Source organism: Salminus brasiliensis, chromosome 7, assembly GCF_030463535.1.
Source record: "Salminus brasiliensis chromosome 7, fSalBra1.hap2, whole genome shotgun sequence".
NCBI lineage: Eukaryota > Metazoa > Chordata > Actinopteri > Characiformes > Bryconidae > Salminus > Salminus brasiliensis.
Genome location: NC_132884.1, coordinates 15,992,323 through 16,019,380, shown reverse-complemented (window position 1 = coordinate 16,019,380; position 27,058 = coordinate 15,992,323). Strand labels below are relative to the sequence as shown.

The 27,058-nt window shown below is 40.2% G+C and overlaps 1 protein-coding gene across 3 annotated transcripts in view; it reads right to left on the bottom strand.

Moving 5' to 3' along the window:
* LOC140560030 (protocadherin-9) overlaps positions 1-27,058 on the bottom strand; it is a 413,070-nt gene that overhangs the window by 312,811 nt on the left and 73,201 nt on the right. For 2 of the 3 annotated variants that reach the window (XM_072684022.1, XM_072684021.1), the window contains one exon: positions 14,991-15,092. The exons of the other annotated variant lie outside the window; for it this stretch is intronic. In XM_072684022.1, coding sequence (XP_072540123.1) covers positions 14,991-15,092 — 102 coding nt within the window. The remainder of the gene's footprint in view (positions 1-14,990; positions 15,093-27,058) is intronic. 3 annotated transcript variants of the gene reach the window in all.

The window sequence follows — 27,058 nt, the reverse complement described above, 5'->3', positions numbered from 1 at the left end:
GAGCGGCTTGACTGCGCTAGTCTGCCCCCACTGGTGTTGGGGGCATTGCTTGAGATGGTGGGGGAGATTATGTAAGGGTTGGGTAATTGGCAGTCCAAATTTGAGAGAAAATGGGTGAAAATCTGATAATTATTGTTGGGCCTGACATAATTACATTATCGACCTATCGTATTGATCATTTTTGCTGACCTCAATATTGTATTTACTTGCATGTTTTTTAGCAGAGACCTGAATTATGGCCAGTCGCGCTGTGTGTTTCGATAGTAAATATGTCAGTCTGTGTTATGTGTTTTTTTTTAACCATACTATAACTCAAACTCAGAGCTACTTCAAAGTCCAAAGCTACTGTGAAATGTGTAACAACCCTGGATAGCACCTAGCAAACATCACTAACAGCATAAAAAGGCCATTGGTCTTTATATGACAACGGTAAAATCCAGCATGACCACACATCTGAAGGGACACCTCTGAAGTGATGTCAGCGGAGAGTAAAGATCGTTTTTGCTGATCCGAAAACTGATCCAATCTGTGAGTCAATAACTGCAATCTGTTCTGAACAGTGATTTTTTGTGATCTGAGGACAAGACAAGACAACCATATTCACCATTTGAGTTGGACACAGATGGAATTTGGCCTCCGCGTTTAACCCATCTGTGCAGTGAACACACACACATATACACACTAGTGATCATACACTCGCAGTGACAGTGAACACACGTGCCTGGAGTGGTGGGCAGACACTGCTCCTCTAGGGGCCCAACAGTGGCAGCTTGCAGAGCCTGGACATCAAACCCACAACCTTGTCATCAGAGCCCATTATCGTGAATGAGCCAGTATGTTGACTTTATTTATGTTTTATTTATGTAGAATGTAAATACATTTAATATTCAAATTCCAATGCCTGACTATTCATTATAACTAACTGCTAATTGTTCTTTAAGAGAGTGCAACTGCATTATTATGCAATTATATTAGCATTATATCAGAGACATAAAATTATCTTAAAATAGTTATCGTGACAGGCCTAGTTATTATTACTTTATTTGCTATATGCAGAACAGCATATTCTGTAATCCACTTGACATCAGTATCCATTCTACACTGCCGGCTTTCTTTTAAAGGCATGAATAACATTAGATTTTATGTTTCCCTAATAAAATACAAGCACATACCAATGGACCTGGTTGGGCTAGAGCAGTAGCTGTGTGTGTGAGTGTGTGTGTGCGTGTGTAGTGCTTTGCTGTTTTTTGGCAGTAAGAGGGAGTTGGATGGATAAGGAGTTAGATTCTGTAGTGCTTCAGGGCAGCTCTAGCGGATGGAGAATCTTACACTAATGCGGAGGCTCACAGCAGAGACAAAAGCGTTTTAAAGCCAGAGCAGGATCTGGCAACCCTCCTGCTTTCAGGGCAGCCTCTCCAACCATCCATCCTGGACAGATAATGGAGTGTCCTTCACCCGCCGACGCCTCGAGGAGTGTCCAGTTATCTCAAGGCACCAGCTACCCACGTTAATAAAGAGGGAAAAAAAGAAGGAGAAAGTAAGAGACAGAGACAGAGAGGGAGAGAGGGAGCGGGAGAGAGAGGGAGAGAAGAGAAAAAGAGAAAGAAAGAAAGTGAGAGAGAGAGAGAAAGAGAGAAAGAGAGAGAGAGAGCGGGGGTAAAGGAAGGGTAATGTAAAAAGACTGATTTATTAATTGGAGGAGATGCTAGTGGAGTGCCCTAGGGGTTAGTTCTAGGTCCTATTCTGTTTTCGCTGTATACAATGCAGGAGATGTAAAAGTATTGTAGTAGACTAAAATACGGGCCAGGAAGGATAACAGAGCTCTCTGAACATTTCTTTCATGTTATTATTTTATTATATAACCAGATTTGAATCCAAGACTGGCTGGTCTTTGGCTGTGATGAAACCTGTGGTTAAACGTTCAGTGTTCTGTTGCCACAAGGTGAAATGAACATTTTGTCAGACAACCAGAAAGCATGGCAGAGGCACCGTTAACCATCACTATGCCCCACATACAAGTGCTTTATATCGTAGCTACTAGTGAGAGCTTGAAGAGGCTTTACAGGGGACTGCTAAGTTCCAACTAATGAGAAACCCTAGCACACTGCTCAGGTGTTGTCCAATACAGGGCGTTATTGCTTTGCTATAGCAATATCTTGATCTGACACAGTGGACCGGGATCGAGGCCAAGGCAGGAGTATTTTAATGGACCAGCTATTGGCTATTTTAAGTCCTTTTTTTTTTTTGCTGTGTTACAGGTGCCATAAACCTGCTGCTATGAGGCAGCAGTTCTTCCTTTTTTAACTATGTTTCAGCCACCTTTCCCTCCATGTGAAATGTAAGATAGGGGCTGTTACATGTCTATTTTCTTAGTTTTCTTCTGTTTTTAGTCATGTGACGAAAAATCATCGCAGAAATACACTACTGTGAGCTATTTCCCGCTTGGTTAAGAACACAACTACCACTGAAACCTTCCATTTTACCTGCCTCTGTTCATGGCTTTAATATAGACTGGAACAGCATGCTGAAAACAAGAAGAAAAGAGTAGCTAATATTAGCAAATTAAGCTATGAAATCCCTGTTCGACTGCCAAAGACATTTAGGAAGATTTAATCAACTCTGAAGTGGTGGTGCACTACTCTACTGTGCGGAGACACCTGTGCAGATATGACCTTCACAGTAGAGCCATCAGAGGAAAAGCTTTCAGAGACAAGTCCTATAAACTGATGATAGTTTTTTTTGCCAAAATGAGCAAAGAAGAAACAAAGGTGCAGAATTTAATTAAAAACAACACTTCTCCAACTTCTTCTGTTAAGCATGGGGGTGGATCGGCCATGCTTTGGGCTTGTATTGCAGCTAGTGGCACAGGGAACATTTTGAAGCATGGATTCAATTATGGCTTCCACAGCAGGATAATGACTATAGGCACACCTCAAAATTCATAATGGTAAACACCTCAAGGTGCACAAGCTGGTCCTCACAGTCCACCACCCTGAACATCAACACTTACTTTGACAGATCATCAGTCCTTCTGTTTGTAGAATCAACTATGATCTGTACACAGGTTTTTAGACTTTTTTCTGTTGTTCAAGCAAAGTTAGCTCAGTAGTCCACCCACTTGAGCCATGGGGACACATTATGTAGTGTTGTTAGAAGCTTTAGCTGGCATGGTTTGATGAGCAGGTTTCAGGGCTGAGTAGACCCAACGTTCAAAACAAGAGATGTTAATCTCCACAATGTCTATAATTGTGATGTAAACAGTTTATTTGACTCGTCATATTTCAGCCAGCCACAAATAAAATGAAAAGTCTTAGGAAGGATTCCTCACATTATCAGTAGATAGAAGAAAAGCCATCCAAGCAAACTGGATGTGTGGAATCTGTGTCTGCTGTGTTTTACTTGCTTGCTTTACAGTAAGAGATATTGTACCTCAGTCTTAATTGTCAGGCTAGCATATATTGCCTGAGTCACATGAATGAACAAAAGGATCAGATCTGGCCCAAACATCTTAGCACAGAGATCATTCTTATACGCTCAAGCTAGCATCAACACTGGGCCGTCTCTGTACCAGTTTACATGATCTTAAAACCAGAGGTGAGTGGAGTAGTCAAATTCAGAACATAAGTAAAAGTACTGTTACTTCAAAATAATACTTACTTAAGTAAAAGTAAAAGTAATAGTTTAAATTATTACTTAAGTAAAAGTAAAAAATAAGTATTGAGTAAATGTTTATTTAATAATGAAAATAGAACTGCAATATCATGGTCTTATTTACATATCACATACAAGTCAAAAATGTAGTTTTTCATCTACTTGTAATAAAATAAATAATTAAATAAACAACAACAAATAATAATGAATTAGAATGGTAAAAAATTATCATGTGTATGTGTATTATACATGTATTTCATGTATTTTTTATTATATGAGGCCAAGGGTGCACCCTGACAGGGGTGGTTCCACCCGCAAAGCTCACAGTGTTATGACTCAGTACCTGTAGTTTTTAGTATATAGCTGCTTTCAATTCCCATAAGATGATTTTGGTAGGAGTACGAACTCATGCATAAGCTTTGGTGAAGGGAGCTATCTGATGCCAATGAACAAGTCTTTTTACAAATGAATAAATGAATTTAAAAATATATAATTTTTAATTAAATGGGGGGCAAAAACTGTATCGAGACGTACTAGTTTCATACTACTCTACTTTCACATGACTTTCATTTTGTGTCCATGTAAAAAGCCTCACTGTTATGACCAGACTAGATGGTGGTGGTGCTTAAAGGCTTGATCAGATTTTCAGTGCCCCAGTATCAGCATAGAAATTGCTGTAGCAGTATGAGTGCCTTTGGGTCCATTTATAAACATTGTTATTAATATTGAATAATCCTATATCCATCACACGCTGCAAGTGTTTCACGTCTTTATGCTAATGCCACTCTCTGCGTCCACGGTTTTTATAGACATCCTACACCTCTCAAACTCCGCCCGGCTAATGTATTCTTATGGCACCCTGTCCCAGGAGAAACTCTACCCTTTACTTAAGAAATGGATCCATTTCCCCAGCCCATCTTTCACAACACGATGCATGCACAATGCATAATTCATATGCCATCTCTCTAGCCCAATAACATTACAATGAAACCCTGTAAATATGGAGAGAGCATCGAACAACGTCCCCAAGACTCTCTAGGACACAATCTGCTCTCCGGACACAAAAAGGACTGTAATTCTGTCTATGGCGAAGGTAAGCTGGACAGGTTTTATGGGGCATTTCTTTCCTGGGAGACCCCAAATGCGATTTTTATTATAAGGAGTGTCCAAAAGTGAGTATGATAGACATTACATTAAAGATGTTTTAAAGAAATAAAGAAATTAGGAAATAAAAAGTCAGCATGCGTCCACAACTGAGGGTGTTTGTGCTTTATTTGTGCAGACTTCACTCTTCTGGGGAGGTTTTACAGTTGATGTTGGAACATTGCTTTGAACATCCAACTGCATTCAGGCGTGAGAGCATTAGCGAGGTCAGGTACTGATGTTAGATGATTAGTTCTGGATCACAAACTCCACTCTAACTCATCCCAAAGGTATTGGATAGAGCTCCATCACTCCAAGAAACTCAGTTCTACTGCTTCCATTCCAGTGATGGGCCACCTGAGGACACATGATGGTTTTCTATGCTCATTCTATTGCTGTTGCTTTTTCTATGAAAATTATACAAGCTGTCTATGCATAACTGAACACCTGTGTCAGCAACTGATAGATCAGTAATTGGTTCTAACAGGGGCATGTCTAGACTACTATATATATATATTTTTTATTTTATTATTTTATATGTAGGATATACTGTTAGAAGTGGTTATACCCAAAACATACAGCTATGAACTACCTTGTCTGTTGCATGAGTAGGCATGAAAGTCCATAAGCTTGCTCTGACTCAAAGTGTTAGCTGCTCAAGCTTCTGGAAAGACGCTGGGGCATTACTGAAAATGTAGTACCTGAATTTGTGTGGCATATCCAATAGTCCTGCCCAGCAATCCAGCATAAAACTGTACTTTTTAGGGGGGCACAGCAGCTTTGTGCCTAAAATTGGGTCTAATGACACCCCTGTGCACTAATAATATGTTGCCAGACAGCATATGGCATCTACCATGATCTCTGTGGCATGGTTATGTTAATGTAAAGTACTTGCAGAGTTCAAGTGTGAGAGTTTCAAGGTGTATCCGGACAGTATTTTTTCCCCCAATTTTGGAAACACGTAAGAAACATAGGCTCTATTCAAACTGTATAATCTTTACCATAGGAGGTCAGGTAATGTAATGTGTAAGTGATGTGACTGGCAGATTTATACACAATGTCATTTTTCCAAATTAGCGCAGATAGCCTGGTCAGCATTTTAATGTCAGCATTAAGACCGATACTGAATGGGTTTAAACAAATAAACAACAAAAACTATAAGGAATAAATAATAGCATTGGGATAATAAAGCAAGCTCAGCAAAATGACCAAATGCTGACCAAGAAAGGCATAAGGCATTTTCATTTCTGTCATAATTAGGCCATCGACAAAAGTGTTGCAGATTACAGAACTCCTGTGTTGACCTTGAGGATAAAGGAACTGTGCCAATTCAAGCTCCATTTTTGGAGCAGTTAGCCTTGTTGTCTGGTCAGCAAACAAGAATTTTACAGAGGGAGCTCAGGGTGAGTGGTGAGTTATTCCCCCTGAAATTTGTGTATTCCCCCTGAAATGACTACTTAGCAGACTTGTAAAAACGATGGACACTAATAATTAAAATCCAGCTCCAATATCGCCATACACAACTTCGCTTGTGCAATTGCATGTGCAAGTTTTTCCAACGGCAAGAGTTGGGCCTTAAGCTAGTGCTTTTTCCGCAATGCAGGACAAAGACTCAAACCCTCAAGGAGCACACAAAGAACATGTCATTTTTGGTCACTCTGCTTAACTCCAGCGCTCCAGAGCTGAATGCTTTATTTGTGGAAATAAGTCTGGGCTCTCGGTGGGGCGCTGCAGGTCCTAGTGGGAGTCTAGCAGCTGCCATGGTTTTCAGCTGCTAATAGGAAAACCTCTCAATGGAGCCTCACTCTTGCTAATCAGGGCATGCTGGAAGCGCAGTCATCACTCTGCTTCGTAAAGGCAATGGAGATTAACTGATTTCCATCTGCCTGCAATGAATAAATTAAGTGCGGTCAGTCGCGAACCAACCACCACGTCCAGACGGTGGGTCAATAAATCAATGATGCGCGCAAACAAATGAAAAACAAAAACAAAAAAAAAACTGTTTGAAAACGACTTTCTCTTGTAATGGGCAGAGAATGAGACACTATGTAGAACATATGTCATTCTTATTTTTTAAGTTCTATTCTGAAAAGAATAGAAAGGACACTAATAAGACAATTAGAACACTAATAAACAAATATATGAAGTATATATATATATATATATATATATATATATATATATATATATGAAGCCTTCCAAGCTTAAGCACCATTTAGAGACCAAACAATGCCGTCTGGTCGTGACTCATTGGTATAGGTAAAGGACCCATATCTGCTCCGAGGCAAGACTCTTTGTGAATTATTGTTCTACACTGAGTGGAGGAAAGCTGGGCAAAGCTGAGGACACACACAGCCGCCTCGTCATGTGTCTGAGAACAGCTCCATAATAACAGTCCAACAACTCTCTGCCTGTGGAGTTTGACCATCTGCCCTTGCTAGCATTTCCTGACCACAGGAATTCTTGCCAGAGAGAGAGAGAGAGAGAGAGAGAGAGAGAGAGATGCACACTGAACAGTCACACAATCCCATTGTAAACCCTTGCCTCACTCCAGAAGTTAAATATTTACTGAAGGTTAAGAATATGTATAAATGACCAGCTAACTTAGTCGTGGCAAGTTAGCAAGCTAGGAAAAAAGTCTGCTAACAAGCTAGCAAGGCAGTTTATTTACATACTTGTCAGTTGCACAGCTAAGGTACCTTTATATCTGAAAGGCAGCAAGGTAGTTGAACAAGCTGGCTACCGTACCTTATTTGCAGAGCAGCTGCTATCAAGCTAAAAACATAATTCATTTATATAAAAGTTTGATCAACAGCTAATCTGAAAAGCAACTGCTAAAAAAGTAGTTGATTTATACAATTGTTTGTTAAATAAGTACCTAATCTGTAGTTTGTTTACATATTTGTTGGTTGCAGCCTTTTTACAAGTTAGCAAGGTAGTTGAACAAGCTAGCTAAGGTCCCTTATTTGCACAGCAGCTGCTGACAAGCTCAAAACATAATTCATTTATATAGTAGTTTGATCAACAGCTAACAAGCTAACAGTGTACTTGGTTACATAGGTACCTTGTCTGCAATGCAGCCTGCTAACAAGCTAGCAAGGTAGTTTCTTTTCATACTTGTTCGTTATACAAATAAGACACCTTATCTGTAAAGCAGATGCTGACAAACTAACAGAAGGTAGCTGATTTATAGAATTGTTTGCTGCGCAGCTGAGGTACATCCATCTGAAAGGCAGCCTATTAGCAAGCTACCAAAGTAGTTGATTCATTGAATAGTTTGTTACATAGCCGAGGACCCTTATCTGCAAAGCAGCTGCTAACAAGCCAAAGAAGTAGTTAATTAATATAATTGTTCAACAGCTAATCTGTAAAACAGCTGCTAACAAGCTAATAAGGTGGTTGATTAATGTAATGGTTTGTGACATAGCTAAGCGATTTGAGTGTAAAACAGCTGCTAACAAGCTAACAATATAATCGGCCTGTTCCATTGTGCCGAACTGTCTGAGACTGAATAGTCAGTGTCCATTAACTGGAGTGAGACAGTCTGGACAGAAGTCCACAAACGGCTCATTTTGATCCCATTTCACCTGACAGATCTAGCTTGTTGCTATAGCTTGCAGAGCTTGCTTTGTGGTGGGATGGGAAGGGGCTACGGAAAGGGGTAATTTCAGCAGGCAATTCGAATGAATGTCTTATGAATGTCATAAAGAAATATATATGCAAAAACCGCTCAATCACAGTGACCAACAATGGGCCTTGCTGGGACGCGAATTGTAAATTCATGCAGGACCCAATGGCAAACAGCAAAAACAGATTAAAGCAATAAGGTGACAGCCCCTTTAAGATGAAAGCTCTGTGTTGGACGGAGCCAGTAATGAGCGCTGGAATCATTTTACACAACAGCATGCGGTGTGAAGGCTTCTTGCCTGATGCTCTGAGAAGAGTGTGTGTGTTGTTTATCTATCTCCGCACCGTCTGGGGTCCTGAGGGAGGGCTGAAAGCAAAGCTCACACCTTTTCAATCAAAGCCCACAAAACCCAAAGGCAAACCAAGGAGACACTCAGAGACTCAACTGGTTTAGCACTTATTAGAGCGGACGGCAATGACAAATATTAGCCCTAATGCTCTGGAGGATGGTGCACCATATTAGCAGATGTGTGTGTGTGTTGTGTCCTGTGTGTATCAGAGATGGATCACCTCTGCTTACAGGAAGCAATACTCTCATGACTTAATTCCCTGGCAGATCTATCCTAATGGTATGTGTCAGGTGTCTTGGGTATGTTTGAGAATGATCACTAGCTCCCCTAAAAAGGAAGTGGGAGAAAAAGTACATAGCACTATGCTAAGCACCGTTCATTAACAGCCAACAGAGGACCATTTCTTATGAACAGCCCTCACACAGCCACACAGTACTGCAGAGAAATGGAGTAATGAAATAGGAACATGGCTCGTAGTTATAAACCAAAGCCTGTCAGATTATTGCACAAGTCTGTTCAAGATTATAGAAGAAATCTTATACTGCAAATCCATGCAAGATTATTCCACGCATCCAGTCGAGAGAATGCCTCAAATCCAGTCAAGAATATGCCATAGATCCAGACGGGGTTAATCCACCATATTCCACAAACTCTATCAAGTATAGTCCAGATTCTTCCAAAGATTCTGCAGATTCTGCCAAAATCCAATTAAGATCATTCCACAAGTACAGTCAAGATTTTCTGCAAACCAGTCAAGATTATACCAGAAATCCAGTCAAGATTATTCTTCAAATCCAGTCAAGTTTATAGCCCAAACCCAGTCAAGATTATTCCACAAAATTACTTCACGAATCCAGTCAAGAATTGTATGCAAATCCAGCCAAGATGTTTAGCTAAACATGAAGCTCGAAGCCTTGGTGTAGTCATGGATGATCAGTTATCGTTCTCAAGTTATGTTGCAAACCTTACTCGGTCATGCAGATTCCTCCTGTACAACATCCGGAGAATTCAACCCTTCCTCTCTAGAGAGGCCGCCCAGGAGCTCGTTCAGTCTCTTGTCACTTCAAGACTTTATTACTGCAACTCTCTTCTGGCTGGTCTCTCTCTGCGCACCTTCAGGCCACTGCAACTTATCCAGAACGCAGCGGCACGGTTAATCCTCAAAGTTCAGCCATGTAACTCCTGCATGGACGTGCTGCCCACATCAGATTCAATGCTGGCCTACAAAGCCAAGACTGGACCAACCCCTCGATGCTTGATGGCAATGGTCAAAAGCTGATCCACACCAAAAGCCATTCCAGCTTCAAGTACGGCTCAGCTCGACCCGCCATCCCTTAAGATCCACAGAAGACAAGCGTCCAGGCTTTTTTCTGTCCTGGCACCGAAGTGGTGGAACCCAGGAACTTCCCCTGGTCGCTGTCTTCAAATGCAGACTGAAGACCCACCTCTTCCGAGAGTACTTGGGCGAAGAGTAGAGTATTATGGTGTCCATACTGACTTGTGTTTAGTAGTGTCTAAGTTTAGAGGAATATTTGAATTTTAAGCCTATTCAAACTAGTTGAGGTTATTCTTGAGTAAATAGCGAAGCACTTTTGTAAGTCGCTCTGGATAAGAGCGACTTACCACCACTTACCACTTACCACCATTTCCACCAATCCAGTCAATACTATACTGTAGATCCAGTCAAGAGGATCCCATGAGTATAGTCAAGATTCCTTCGCAAGTCCAGTCAAGATTGTTTCTCAAGTCCAGCAAGATTATACCACAGATTTAGGCAAGATTGTTCTGAAAATCCAGTTAGGATTATTCTGCCAGTCCAGTCCAGTAAACACTATAATGCAGACCCAATGAAGAGTATTCCCTGAGTATAGTCAAGATTGTTCTGCAAGTTCAGTAAAGTTTATAGTGCAAGTGCAGTCAAGAATATTTCTGAAAATCCAGCAAGATTATACCATAGATTGAGGCATGATTGTCTTGGAAATCCATTAAAGTATATTTTCAGGAGTATTTCCAAGTCTATACTTAAATTAAAAAAACCCTAGAAAGTCTTAGAAATCCTAAAATACATACATACTACATATAGCAGCTGAATCCTGCCCTCATGTGCCATTTTTTTCAAATGCATATATCACAATGGAATGACCATTAAGTTACATGACAACCATAGTCTATTGTTATGCACACTGCATGGGGGATTTTTTTATTGCAGTTATTCATCCCTTCATGTCTCTTTATGTCTAATAAAGCCAAAACTGTGGTAAAATCACTGTGCATGCATGGCGTACAGCTGACTACTACTATACGCTGCACTACTAACCTAAAGGAGAGACAAAAGGTGTGTCGGTGTGTGTACATGTACATTGTGTTGGTATTCCATGTGTAAATGTCTGTTACTTGTCCATGTCACCCATGTTCTTAGGGTTATATGTATGTATGTATGTATGTATGTGTGTGTGTGTGTGTGTGTGTGTGTGTGTGTGTATGTGTGTTTGTGTGTGTCTGTGTGTGTGTGTGTGTGTGCAGGCTTAAGGTCACTGTGCATTTGTAGTTATCTGTGTGTGACTAGTTCTTTTGTGTCCTTGGGTGTATGTGCATAGGATGTAAATTTGTGGGGTGTGTGTGTGTCTATGTGTGTGTGTCCCTGCCCTCCTTAATCTGGGTGAGTGGCTGCACCAGCGTCTTCGTGATGCATCGTGACAGTCGGCGGTACTCTGGTCATTTCATACGTACACACGCACACACAGATCCATATTCCCATCAATCCGACGGACTGTAGGGAGCAGTGACCGAGAGTGAATGTAGGTCAGAGCTGGAGAATGTTCCGGCACTTTCAGCCAAGATAAGAACCGCCCCCCACCACCACCGCTACACTACAATTACTGCGTGTGTTGGGGGGGGTTGAGAGGGCGTATGGGGCTTATAGCTGGAGGGGTGAGAATGGGGGGTGGTGATATAACCAACATGACAAGAGTCTTAAAACCTTTCGGCCAGTAATAAGACGAGTTCTCTCTCTCTGCTGGGCTGGGCTACTGCTGTTAGGGATGTAACGCGACACCACTATCTGTATCTGTATCTGCAAAAAATATGGGTTTGGAAACCGAAAGCACTCCTGTGAGGATTTGATTGTATTCCGCAAAAACAAAGTTAGTGAAGTCAGGATGTTGAATGGTCAACAGCCCACCTCTCTAGCCCACGCCTGGCATTAGGCATGGTGCCAGTAGGTTCCTGATTATCTGCTCCATAGAGTCCTACTCTGTTGGCAATACTTTTCTACAGGGACTAGAGAAGCTGTGTGTGCACATCTGTGTCAGAGATGGGTGCAACTTAAAGTAACTGAAAGCTGACTGACCGGCAGATTAACTGATGGGCAGACCTATCGGACTGACTGACAGACTGATGAACTCACTGCCTGATGGACAGCCTGACTGACTGATGGACTAACACACTGATGACTCTCTAACTGACTGATGTATGGAAGACAACATACATTTTGACTGAACCATAGCAACCACCTAGGACACCATAGAATAAACCAAGAAACCCCATAGCAAGCACCTAGGAACTACCAAGCAACCACCTAGCAACACCATAGTAACCACCTAACAAAAACTATAGTGACTTTAGTGTTCAGTTTATGTAAACAGAACTTCAATTTGCAAATGTACTCTCTTCTGATTGGTTGCCCTGTACTACCATGTATAAGAGTGCCCAGTCTGAAATGCCCCTTATAACCTCAGTGGGCATGAGTGGGGCTAAACTGCTGTGAGTGGTGTAAGTTGGCGGACCCACGGCCGCCTCCCGCCTTCTCACCGGCACAATATCTTTAGCTCAGATTCTGTGAAATCAAACAAGGCTACTTACTAAAGCCACATTTACCTCATTAACATCACATTTATTTACAGTGAACTAAATCAATGCAGTCAATGCACAACATGAACCCCTGCAGACTACAGACCTCAGTGCAGTTGATACCGGACTGCTTTATATCACACTCACACACACACACACATTACAGAGCCTGTAGATGCTCTACACACAGATGCACACAAGGCAAGTCATTAGCACTCTGTCTCTAGTACAATGAAGTACTGTGTGAGGTGATTCACATGTTTGCTCTGCATATTGATTTCATTCTCTCTGTTTCCAAATTCACTTCTCTGAGCGAGCTTAAATCCATCCAGACACCAGACTCAAACCAATCACAAACACCCAATCATTGAGAGGAGATGAGATGTGAGATCTATGTATTGTTCTTACTGCATTGTGGCACCTTCATCGTTCCATAAAAAAAAAAATCCCATCTCTTGGAGCCACTTTGATGAGAAACCGTGAGTAAAACTCATGCTTATGAGCTCATGAGAATAAAATCGGATCTCCAGTGTTCACGCTGGAGATGCATTTTAGTGAGAAGTGTAAACACAATCCAGCCAAAGTACATTCTGATATAATCCGGATCTGCAAAAGGGCTCGTAAATGCTGCAGTTCGCGCCTACTATAAGAAAAGCATGTTGCAATTGCAGTTTTGGCCTGAAATTTGCATGCACTCATCATGGACATGAATGTCATGTCAATGTAGGGTTTGAACGGTTCTTTTTGAGGGAGGGAGAGTGAGTGAACAACTATTACTAAAGAATAGCCCCACCAGTTTGTACAGATGTCCCTGTAGTTACTGAGTATTACATCTTGTAATAAGCCTTGGAGTGTTAAGGGGTTAATAAGAAAACCAAGAATATGGAGGTTTCTGTAACCGACCAAAGGTCTAAATTGCACATACAAGAGCATGACATTTACTTCCATGATGAGTCTGTACAATAACTGTACTTTCAACAGCTGTAAATGACTGGTTTCTGACTCGTAGCTTACTGAAGAAGCAGAGAAATTGAGGGGGTCCGGAGCTCTCAGTCCACACCACATTTCTATTTGTAAGTAGAAGAGGAGGTTTTATTGTGACGATTTTATTAATTAATGACAAGTTATAGTTGCTGGACATTCTTGTCCAAAAACAAGTCATTTTTTGACAACGAAAGAAACACAAATCACTGCATAATTCACTGTGTACCTAATTCCTCCATTATGCAAATACACATAAACACTACAGCAAAACAACTGCAACTATGAAAGCCTTCTACGGGTTATAATCAAGCCAAAACCCAATCGACAGAGTTTCACCAGGTCATTTACTAACAATCTGTAACATCTGTAGGTAATCTATACAGACCATAAAAGAAAGGGGAAAAAACAACATGACCAAATGCTCCTATAAAACCACCTGCAAAGAGAGATAGAGGTTGTCTGGTATAATTGCTCCGGCACAATGTCCCTATTATGGGTTTCTGAAGGCCGGATTGTGCTTGATTCCTTTGTAAAGTTAAATGAAAGAGCTGTATCTGACAGCTAAAACCCACAATTTCCCATTCCGTAAACTCTCTCCCCACAGTAATGAAGACTTCCAACCAGGAGGGAAGTGCATGTGTGCGCACAGCTGTGGGGAAAAATGTCCCAAACTCCCAACAAGCAGAAAACGCCACAGTCCTCCGAGTTTACGCAGGTAATGAGACGCCGCACTGCAGTTAGGCAGGACTAATGCCAGCATGGAAGTGGAGCCTAAACTCGCAAATTTAACTCAGCTTTTTAATGATGTTAGGAGGTAATGTGGCATGTGTTGCTTCTCTTACAACATTAAAAGACTTCCTTTGAAAGATGAATGTGAAATTGTAAATTGTGATCTTGTAAATTGTAGTGTTTAAACAGCAACAGTGTCTGAAACATTATTTCAAATTTCCTTAAATAATCCTTAAAAAAGGTATATATAAGTTACCAGCAGCACAAATAATATAAATAACAGCAAACTTGCATCATTCGCTAAGCTAGCTAGAAAAACTAAACTGATGCCCTGCAAGTATTAACAATTACACTAATGTAATTTCCCAACATAAAATGCTTAGACCACAAATCTGGCACCAACACCAAAGATTTTGATGTCTTCCCCCCTCACAAACAATGAAACAAGAATGATCCGGTCATCATGTTTTTGTTATGTTTTCCAGCTGTGTTTTCATTGCTATTTGCTCTTTCGAAATGCAGCTGAAACCTCATTACAACCATTACATCCAAGTTCTTCTATTCTCATAACCCCCAAGTGTGAAATCAAATGATGTCATCCAGATCACATGTGTGTTCATTACTACCCAGAACGGACGAAATTTCGGGTTTACTCACTAGAGGGGTGCAGGGCGTCCAGTATTCGGGGTTGAGGTCAGTTCGTGAGCGCAGGTCCAGATAGTCAGGGTTCAGTTCGGTTCGGGCGCGTGTTAAGGTTCCCTTGAAATCCAAAACAAAAAGGGGGGGGGGGGGGGGGGGGGGTTACAACTTCAGGGCTTTGGTTTTTGGCATCAATTACAAACTGTCTCAAAAAAGAGCTTTATTCTGAATTCCTACTTAGCACCAACATCAAAACCTTTGGGAAAAAGATTTAGTGGTTCTCCACCCTTTACATGCAAAGAAAAGCGAATTATCATTATTTTTGTTACTTTTATTAAGGTTTTCATTGCTGTTTCTCTTGCTGTTGAAATACAGCCAAACCCTCAGTACATCCATTACATCCATGTCTAAATAGTCTGGGTTCAGTCCGGTTTGGGTGCTTGTTAGGATTCCACCTGCATCCAACCTGCATTGCAAAGTTTTTTTTATTATTATTATTCTAAATCCTTTATAACATACTCAACTAAACAGTATCCCTGGTGATATTCCTGCTTTAAAAATAAATAAATAAATAAATAAACAAATAAAAAGTGGCAAAGCATCACTGTTCTGTTTTCAATTCGCCAAAGATCTGGAGTTATTTACCTGCTCAGATCCAAACTGACAGTTTACAAAAACAAGTAACAATAAGTGATTTTGTCTCTTTGAAATTTCAAGCAGCTTTTGTTGCTGCGCTGTTCTTTCCCCAAGGCTTGCTCTGTTTTATTACAGTGCCTGGAGAGACATTTGCATTTATGAAAGGTGCCACCATAATCACAATAACAATAATAATAACAATAACAAAAATTATAACCCTTCTCATTATCACCATTATTACCATTATCATTATTATCATTATTATTATCACTGTTGTTGTTGCTGTTGCTTTTATTATTGTTACCGCGGAGAGCGGCAGCGGTGACGCTTCCTTCAGATGTGAATTGCACCCTCATTACAATTAAACCAGAATAACAAAGCCACGTCATTGATAGAAAGAAGGCTTCCAAAACTCTGCGACTAATAAAAGAGTTTCTCTGCGTGTGTGTGTCAGCGTCTGACCTTTCTCAATCACTGCGCTATGTCCTTAATAATCTACAACAAAAAAGCGTAAAATTACAGGACGTTGCGTTCAGGGGCATGGAATTACACACAGCTCCGGAGGCGGCTCTGTAGAATTATACACGCTGATTAGATCTGCTTTGAAAATCAAATTGCTTTTATGAGCAGGCGGCGTTTCATTTCAACCAACATGGCCATAAATGGAACATCCTGTATTGATGTCAGGCTTGTACGGTATACCGTGTGCATCGTTATTGCAATGTTGACTTTGCAATATTGATATCGCAGAGGGTTTTCCGTATGCAAATGAGCTCTCTAAACCAATGGCAGTGTGCTGTAAGCAGCCAGAACCATTACAGTTTCAGATTAGTCTTTTTGTGGCTGTTCGAATGAATTAGGGTGTTCATGTGATTCAAGAAAAGTGTCGTTTTAGGGGCCCCTGAGTGGCACAGTGTTGACCCTATCCCTGAGGGATCTTCAGCCTACTGCCAACCTTAGTCAGGAGTCCAATGAAGCAACACTGGCCTTGCTCTTTCTGGATGAATGAAGGTGTTTGTGTGATCAAAGAAAAGTGTTGTTTTAGGGGCTCCTGAGTGGCAAAGGGTTGACCCTCCAATCGTGCTACAGTCAACCTTGGCCAGGAGTCCAATGGAGCCACACTGGCCTGATGAGTTACCACACCATGTGGGAGACTGGTGTTTGATTCCTGCTCCTGGTCACTGTGCTGTGCTACACTAATAACAGTCCTTGGACAAGAGTCTTAACACTGCATTGGCCAACCTCTGTAACTCAAGTGACCTTGTAAGTTGCTCTGGATGCAAGTGTTTGTAAATGTCATGTAAATGCAACCAAAGGTCAATATCGCTAACACATTTACATATATCCACCAATTCAGTCTACAGTTTCGGAAGATGACCTCTACCCATTCACGGAGTGTTTTTGCCAGGACTGCTTTTCTAAAATGAAGATGTCCATTTAGAACAGAGCTTATTTACATATGCCAGTCTTGAAGGTACAGTCACAACAGTCTGATTTATTCTAAGGGGGTTAAAGAGAAGCTGGGATATGGTCATACAAAGCTCTTTGTAGTACATAAACCATAAACTACAAAGAAACATGAGTCCTTTAATATAGTGCAGTGCATAGCAAAATCACAATATGCAGCAATCTACTGGAAGTGCTATAGCAGTATTCTGCCCATATTATGCAGACATACGTGGTTCGAACTCTACTGTTTGTTTCTCATCCACTTTTGTGTTGAACATATAATAGAAAATGAGGCAAATCTGAAAGAAACTCATCAGAGTGACATTTCAGCTCATAGTGAGAGCAATACTCAGGCGGGAAAAGCAATCAGCCAAGGCTAAGCTTGCTTATTATTTTTATTATTATTATTTTATTCTTTTTTTTTTTGCACAAGCAAAACGACACCTGCTCGGATCTGAAAAAAATTATATATATATATATATATATATATATATATATATATATATATATATATATATATATATATATATAATGAAATAAAATAAAACACGAAAACCTCTATTTTAATCTTGTTCTTTCTTTGATGAACATGATAGTGTGGGTGGAAAGGATGGAAAAAAGAAGCAGAGGTATGATCATCAACATTTCAAAGGTGCACGCACACACACACACACACACACACACACACACACACACAAACACATACAGATACAACACTAAACTTACTATATTATATACTGTTTATAGTGGAGTCTCTCAAAACTCTTGCTAGTGAATGATCCAGAAGAATTCAACGCAATGCTGTTAAATTTACTATTCTGTGTACAGCTCTATCTCCAACATTCGCTGTAAAGCTGCTAATTTGGAAAAGATATGGGATTTTTCCTAGCAGCATTTTACAAGAGAGGGAAAAAAAATTCTTGCCTTTCAATGGAAGTCATTTTGGAGCCTTTCTATTGATCCACTTATCATCAAATTTTGCCACAATGTAAAAGTGTCAAAGAACCACTGCCATACTTTTAAAAAGTAAAAAAAAAAATGTAAAAGGATCTGATGGATCAGAATCTGATCCAATAGTAGGTATGGGGCCCAAAATATGCCCAAGTGGAAATAAAAAGCAACAACATTTAAACAAACTCAAATATATGAAGGTAAAAGAGAAATTGTTTCACATGTAAAAGCATTTCAAGCGTTTTCTCTGTCTGGTGGTGTGTGACGCAGTAGTGTGCGATGCAGTAGTATGTGGTGAGGTGACTAATCAGTGGTACTAGTCTTCGCACATGAAGATGAATTAGCATAGTCGTGGGCAGTTTCATTTTACACTGATATAAATTTGGCAGGATGTTTTAATAAAAACAGCAAATTAAAATGCACTGGAACTTGGCGGATTGGCACGAGTAAAAATACAAATATTTGTTGACTTTGAAGTTCTAAATAAAAAAAACTTGAAGAAAAAAAAGTGATTTATATGGAGTGAAAGCTTTTCATTTCAATAATACTACACAGGATCATGTTCCTTAAATAATGTAGCTTGTTACAAAATATATATTAAAAATAGTGCACTATACACTAATAGGACATGGTTTGAGACATAATCAAAATAGTGCACTATACACTAATAGGACATGGTTTGAGACATAATCAAAATAGTGCACTATACACTAATAGGACATGGTTTGAGACATAATCAAAATAGTACACTATACACTAATATGACATGGTTTAATATAATCAAAATAGTGCACTATACACTAACAGGACATGGTTTGAGACATAATCAAAATAGTGCACTATACATTAACAGGACATGGTTTAATAAAATCAAAATAGTGCACTATAGTCTACATAGGACATGGTTTAATATAATCAAAATAGTGCACTATAGTCTACATAGGACATGGTTTAATATAATCAAAATAGTGCACTACAGTCTACATAGGACATTGTTTGAGACATGATCAAAATAGTGCATTATACATTAACAGGACATGGTTTAATAAAATCAAAATAGTGCACTATACACTAACAGGACATGGTTTAATATAATCCAAATAGTGTGCTATAGACTACATAGGACATGATTTGAGACATGATCAAAATAGTGCACTATTCACTAATAGGACATGGTTTAATAAAATCAAAATAGTGCACTATACACCAATAAGATATTGATTTGAGACATAATCCAAATAGTGCATTATACATTACATAGACAATGGTTTCAGACAATCAAAATCGTACACTATACACTAATAGAGCAAATTTGAGGCACAATAAAAGAGGGCAATAAACACTACAAGGATGTGGTTTACGATATAATCAAAATAGTGCACTATACACTAACAGGACATGGTTTGAGATATAATCAAAATAGTGCACTATACACTAATAGGGCAAATTTGGAGCATAATAAAAGAGGGCACTATACATTATATATGTGATGGTTTCAGACATTATTAAAATAGTGCACTATACACTGATCAGGGCATAGTTTCGAACACCTAAAATAGTGAACTACACATTGGATAGAGCATTGTTTGGGACAGAGCCCCAGTGTATGCTTGCTGTTTGTTAGTACCCTCAATTTAAATGGCAAGTACACTTGATTTGAGTCACAAGTTTACTTAAAAGGGAAAACCCAACTTCCACTGGTCCTTTACCACTACTGAGAACTACAGGATTATTTACTGGCAATGAAAGAAAGAAAGAAAAAAGCTTTTTATTTGCCACCTCTTTTCCCCCTTCCTTAATGAGGACCTGAACCAAATCGAGTAGATCGCTGCGCGGTGGATGGTGTGTGCATGTGTGCGTGATGTATGCCGTAATTATCTGTTGATTTACAAAATGCCCAGCCAGTAATGAGGCAGGGTCCATCATGCCCTGGGCATACATCACTGTCTCTGAGCGCAAAGAGAGCATAACAAACCTGCCTTACTCTAACCTTTCCTCTCTCGCTCCCTCATTCACTCGCTCTCCCACCTCCTTTTCATCTTCCCCTTCTTTCTCCCTCCAATCATCCCACCCTCGCTCACTCCCTCTACACTTTTCCTTTTGTTATTCTTGCAGCATTAGACGAGTCGAGGTTATGTAGCGTCAGTAAAGTCTGTTTTCAGACTCTCTCCGTTTGTCTTTTTATTTATTTATTTGGCGAGAAGCTGCTAGCGCCCACGCGTTGCGTTTTAATTAATGTCACGTTGACCTACACAACACACTTTGCCAGTTGGCAAAACAGCTTAATGTCAGTGCAACTTTACCCCATGTCATTAGTGAGGAACTGGGAGAGAAAGAATTTGTGTGTGTGAGTGCACGAGAGAGAGAGAGAGAGAGAGAGAGAGAAACAGAGAGAGAGAGAAACAGAGAGAAAACATGAGCATAGCAATGGAGAACGGAGCCCTACACTGGTATTTTTACTTTCCTTTTCAATATGAAGCAAAACTTGCATTTTGGCAAGCAGGCCTTGATCTACGAAAAAACGTCATCAACTGAACAACTTTAAATACTGAACAACTTCAAATGCCGAACAGCTTAATCTACAAAAGAGCATCCTTTACAGAACTTCGTCTACTGAACTGCTTCATCTACTGAAACGCTTCGTCTACTTAAAAGCTTCAGACACTGGATAACTGTATATACCAATCAGCTTTATCTACAGAACAACTCATCTACTGAACAGCTCCACCTACAAAAAAAAGTTCTTACTGAACAACTCATCTACTGAACAGCTCCACCTACAAAAAAAAGTTCTTACTGAACAACTCATCTACTGAACAGCTCCACCTACAAAAAAAGTCCTTACTGAACAGCTCCACCTACAAAAAAAGTTCTTACTGAACAACTCATCTACTGAACAGCTCCACCTACAAAAAAGTCCTTACTGAACAACTCATCTACTGAACAGCTCCACCTACAAAAAAGTCCTTACTGAACAGCTCCACCTACAAAAAAAGTCCTTACTGAACAACTCATCTACTGAACAGCTCCACCTACAAAAAAGTCCTTACTGAACAGCTCCACCTACAAAAAAGTCCTTACTGAACAACTCATCTACTGAACAGCTCCACCTACAAAAAAAAGTTCTTACTGAACAACTCATCTACTGAACAGCTCCACCTACAAAAAAGTCCTTACTGAACAACTCATCTACTGAACAGCTCCACCTACAAAAAAAGTCCTTACTGAACAACTCATCTACTGAACAGCTCCACCTACAAAAAAGTCCTTACTGAACAACTCATCTACTGAACAGCTCCACCTACAAAAAAGTCCTTACTGAACAACTCATCTACTGAACAGCTCCACCTACAAAAAGTCCTTACTGAACAACTCATCTACTGAACAGCTCTACCTACAAAAAAGTCCTTACTGAACAACTTCATCTGCTAAACAACATTTACTGAACAACTTCATACTCTGAACATCTACCGAACATATACTGAACAGCTTCATCTATGGGGGACAAAATCACAGGACAATGTCATATATTAAACAATGTTATCTACAGACCAACATCATTTATAGAACTTCATCTACTGAACAGCTTTATCTTCTGAATCTTCTAGATAAAAAAAAAAACAAACAAACTACTGAACAACTTCTACTGAACAGTTTCATTAGAACAGCTTTATCAGTGGAAAAAACAACTTAATCTACAGACCAACTTCATGTGCTAAACAACTGCATCTACTGAACAGCTTCATTTACAGAACATCATCTACTGATCTTCATCTACTGAACAACTTCATCTGAACAGCTTCATCTAAACAGCTTCATCTCTGGACCTAAATACATCACAGAACAACAGACCAATGTCATCTTCTGAACAACATTTACTGAATTACTCTATGGAAAAAAAATAATCTACTGAACAATGTCTACTGAACAGCTTCATCTGTGAAAAAAAAACCTTCATCTACAGAACAATTTAATTTATGGAACAGCCTCATCTACAGAAAATGCTCTTCTACATGCTCAAATGAGTAGGGACATTATCTGTCAGAAGGGGCTGTAACGTGTGGTGGATTGTCTTGTTAGAGGGCAGTGCTGTAGTCAATGAAGACATTTTGTTTAGGAACACCATATACAATCCTCAGACTGAGCTCAGCCAGAAGTGTTCATTATGCTCCATTTGTTTCTGAAGTCTTTCAATGATCATTACATAAATCCACCCAAGAACCATTCATTTTTCTTTCTGCCACCCTATTCACTAAGGCCTATCCTCAGCCATTGAGAAGCACCCATGGCCTGATAGTTGTGTTCTGATTAACAGGTAGAACTTCTAGCTGCACAATCTTCCCTTTATTTCATTTTTCTCTTCATACCCCACCACTGTCAATCAACCTAATTACTCTCAGCTTATTGCCTTTTCCCTCCCGCAGAGACTATTAATGCAATAGAGCCGGAGCTACAACGACAAGCCACACACACTCACAGGACACGCTGACATTATAATTTACCATACATCATACAAGTGCATGAATATCATTATGAATTTATGAATATGATTAAGAGGCAAAGTGGATGTAACAGGATACTGCAAGCCAAGAGCTGTTGAGCCATAAATAAGTGTGAGTGTGTGTGCGCGTGTGCGAGTGTGTGTAAAGGTGATAGTAGATGGCTGATGCTGCCAGCGTGAGTGTATGTTTGCATGTGTGTGGAATTTCCATTTACTCAGTTTGTCAGGATAATCTGTCATAATTTATTTCGAAGGTCCTTATGGAGAGGACAATGTTTACAAGGTGGGAAACGAATCAGACAAACACACACACACACACACACACAAACTAATAGCAAGTGGGAGAGAGTGTGAGAGAGTGTGTGATCAAAAGCACACACTATAGTGACCTTGTGTGACAGTGAAGGAATAAGTGATAAGTGAGAGTGTGTAAGATTACACAGAGCGAGTGTAATATTTGTGGTTGGGCTTAGATATGACACACACTGCAGCTGGATATCATCACTGTCCTGTCAAAACCTCAAAACCTCATAGCTCCATTTTTTTTTTTTTTCAATTTTGTGCATCATTGGAAAAACCCAGCTACTCCTTAGCTTACACTCTTAAAAAAAGTGCTACAAGGGGTTCTTTGAACGATTCCATAGAAGAATTATAATGCTTCCATCAAGTACAATTTATCTAAAAGAGATGCGTGAACAGTGTGAAGAACCAGTTCCATTACCATCTTCTGCAAACCTTTGAAAGGTTCTTCACACTCACACAGAAATGGCACTTTAAGGAACCAAAAAATGGTTCTTCTATGGTTCTTTGAAGGACTCCATATAACTATTAGTGGTTCCACAAAGTACTATTTATGTAAAAAAGATGTGTGAAGAACCTTTAGATTGTTAAAGGACCATCACCATTACCATCTTCTGCAAACCTTTAAAAGGTTCTTCATACTCAAGACAAAAATGTCTCTTTATGGAACCAACAATGGTTCTTCTATGGTTCTTTGATCGATTCCACAAAGTACTATTTATGTAAAAGAGAAATGGCAAAAGACCATTACATCTTCTGCAAACCAGTTCCACGTCTATCAAGTTCCACATTACTTTATAGGATGGGGAGGGTTCATTAATTCAGCTCACTGATTGATGGGAGTGGTTCATTGACAGATGATGTCACATTATCATAAAATAAGGGCAGTGTTTGTATTTGTTTAAGGCTGTAAACAGCATAGTTTTTGCTCACCAGCAAAAACTATTTGTTTTTTGTTTTCATATGATTATATTAATGCCATTTAACCCCCAAATTATTAACACTATTCTCTCTAGCTCCCTCTTCCCTACGCTAGTACACATGCTACAGCGAAAGAAAAGTATTGGGACACCTGCTCATTCATTGTTTCCTCAAATCAAGGGCATTAAAAGAAAGAGTTTATCCTGCTTTTGTTGGAGTAACTGTCTGTAGAAGGCTTTCTGCTAGATTCTGGAGCATTGCTGTGCGGATTTGATTGCGTTCAGCTCAATCCCGGGTGGCTTAATACACACTATAACTTCTGCATGGCATTAGTCATGGTGCTAATAGGTTCATGTTTATCTGTTCCAGAGAGTCCTATTTTTATTAATAAATCATATCAATAAATCAATAAATCCTTCTCTATATGGACAAGACAAGCTGTGTGTGAGTGTGTGTGCATTTGCACATTTGGTCAGCAATGGATGCAACTTAAAGAAGCTGAATGCATTCGTTAGAAGGGCTGTCCACAAACATTTGGACATATCGTGTACATTTAGATATCTAGACTGCCAACCAACCCAGTTTTAGATTAGGCTCTGACCAATACCGCCCCCCACTTTGTTTGTGAAGGCAGAGTTTCAGAAGGCCACCATGCATCAAAACTGGAAAAATAAAAAAACTGCAGATGACAGAAAATGAAAGAACCGGTTATAGGGATTTGCAGCCTGGTGTACTAATCTGTATTGAAGATTTCACCAAAGTTTATTAAAATTAAGTATACGGGAATGTGTCAAAATGATTGTCTGTGGTAATCGACCCCGTGCTCCAGGTGCGGCAGGCAGGGATTAGGTTGGAAGAGGCTGAAGTATTCCTTTAAGTGGTTAAAATCCTCCTTCTTTTTACTCCCTCTCACTGCAGCACTGTTTACTCGCACTAATTACACTCTTTCCCTCAGTGGGAAGCCTCAGCTGCTGCGTTGGGAATAAAAGAGAAAAGAGAAGAGGAGCTGGGACAGAAACTCTCCTGATGAGAGCAACACCTGTGTGTCGAAAAAAAAAAAAAATCCAAACACATACACACATACACACACACATTCAGCTCCAGTGAAAAGACGAGTCGACTCAAGGCCTCTCGATTAAACCGCTGAACGCATTCAGGCTAATTAATTTGATCGCTGCTCCTCTCTGCTCTCAAGAGATGGCAATTCTGATTATTCCCTGATAAACATTCTCGGTAAGAGTGTTAACGCGCACTTAAAGGCGTGTTCTTACCTGAAAAGGGTTTTCAGAGCTATTGTTGATCTCCGACCTTCGCCTGCGGGTGGCAAGCGTCTTAACTCTTTAAGGTCTAAGCTTTGAAACGCCACACATTTAGATCATTGAGTGTAACCTGGTGATTTATTGTACTTGTACTAGTTATCATCAAGAGATCCATGGTGTCTCATTCAGCAGACACTTGGGTACAATTATACATGTACAGCCTTCAGCTGATGCTACCTTTGAATCATGTTACACAGGTGGGTGAATGTAGCTTTAGGTGTCTTACCATAGACCCTCACTGATGCAAATGTTTGTGGTACCCCCCTGTAATGAATGAGTTTGTGGTACCCCCCTGTAATGTGGTACCCCTTCTAATGAATGCATTCAGCTACTTTAGGCTGCACCCATTACTGACACAGATGTTAATATACTAGCCTCTGTAGAGCAGTAGAGCCAATAGAATAGGACTCTCTGGAGCAGATAAACATGAACCTTTTGGCACCAACGCCAAGCATGGGCTAGAGGGCTATAAAGCACCCCCCCCCCCAGTGTTGAGCTGTGGAGCAGTGCAACTGTGTTCTCTGGAATGATGGTTGGTGTTCCATCCAATATTTGGAATTTGGACTTAGGGAATTAAGGATGAAGTGGGGTTGTGACCAAACAACCTCCTGCCCTCACTAACTCGTCTTGTCACTAAATACAATCAAATCTTTACAGCTATGTTCCAAAATTGAGTAGAAAGCCTTCCTCCATGAAGAGTAGAGACAGTTACTCCAACAAAAGCTCCTGATTTTGGAAGACATAATGAATATGCAGGTGTCCCAATACTTTTGTCCATATAGTATATATGTTATTACTCACAATGCCAATGCTAATTTGACCTCTGCCTTTAACCTATCCGCACAGTAAGCACTTAACCTGCGGTGCACAGGGAGCAGTTGGGGGTTAGGGGTCTTAATCAAGGGCACTTCAGTCATGTCCTGTCGGTTCAGGGGACAGAGCCGGTGACCTTCTGGTCAGAAGATATATATATATATATATGCCTCCTGAATCTGTCAGCCAGTACATCTAACTCTCTGATTGGCTGCTAAGCATCGAGTTTTACAGCTTTGTTCCACATTAGAGCCCAGATTGCTTTTGGAATGACGTATAATGTAGTGCAGCCCATTTCTGATCAAAGCTCATTTCTATATATTTCAGTCTCAAGCAGTAAGTGAGAGAAAGATAAAGAGAGGTCGGAGAATGATCATGTAAAAATGACATACGACACAGAAACCAGGCACTTCATGGGGGAATAAAACATAAGAAAAGTGTTGAATGTGGTCCTTTAAAGAAGATTTATCATAAACGGCCGGGGCTTATGAGGGGTTAAGAACGCAAGATAAAGAAATCCACTGTCATTCTTAAAGCCAAGGATGGACCTGACAGTGCCGTTACTTCTGCACAGCCTTCAGGCCAGACGGCTCACCAGGGAGCGTTTTATAATTACTAAATGGATCCGGTACAGTTGTGTGTGTGTGTGCGTGTGCGTGTGTGTGTGCAATGTGGGTGATACTGGGTGATATATGCTCCTATTCTGGCGGCATTAATAGTTAACAGCTCAGTAAAAATCAATCAGTGCATTATCGGCCTGTCCGCTGAGATTGGAGCCACTATGGTTAATATACTGCATTCATAATCTGCCCTTTGCTTACTGTCACTGATCTTAAATTACTGCTGCTCACATCAGCCCATAAAACAGCAGGAGAATCACTGAGGATATCTCTATCTTTCCTCTCTTTCCCTCGCCCTTTTTCACACTCTCTCTCCCTCCCCATTTCACCTATTTCTGTGGTTTCAATCAGTACACTATGTTTCCCTATTAATCAATGCATTCAGCTACTTTAAGTTGTCTAGTCAGTGTACAGAGCTACTGCAAACAGAATAGGACTCTCTGGAGCAGATTATCATGAATCTATGGGCACTATGACCAATACCAGGTGCGGGCTTGAGTGATGTAAAGCCCCCCCAGCATTGAGCTGAGGAGCAGTGAAACTGTGTTCTCTGGAATGATCATGCTCCATCCCATA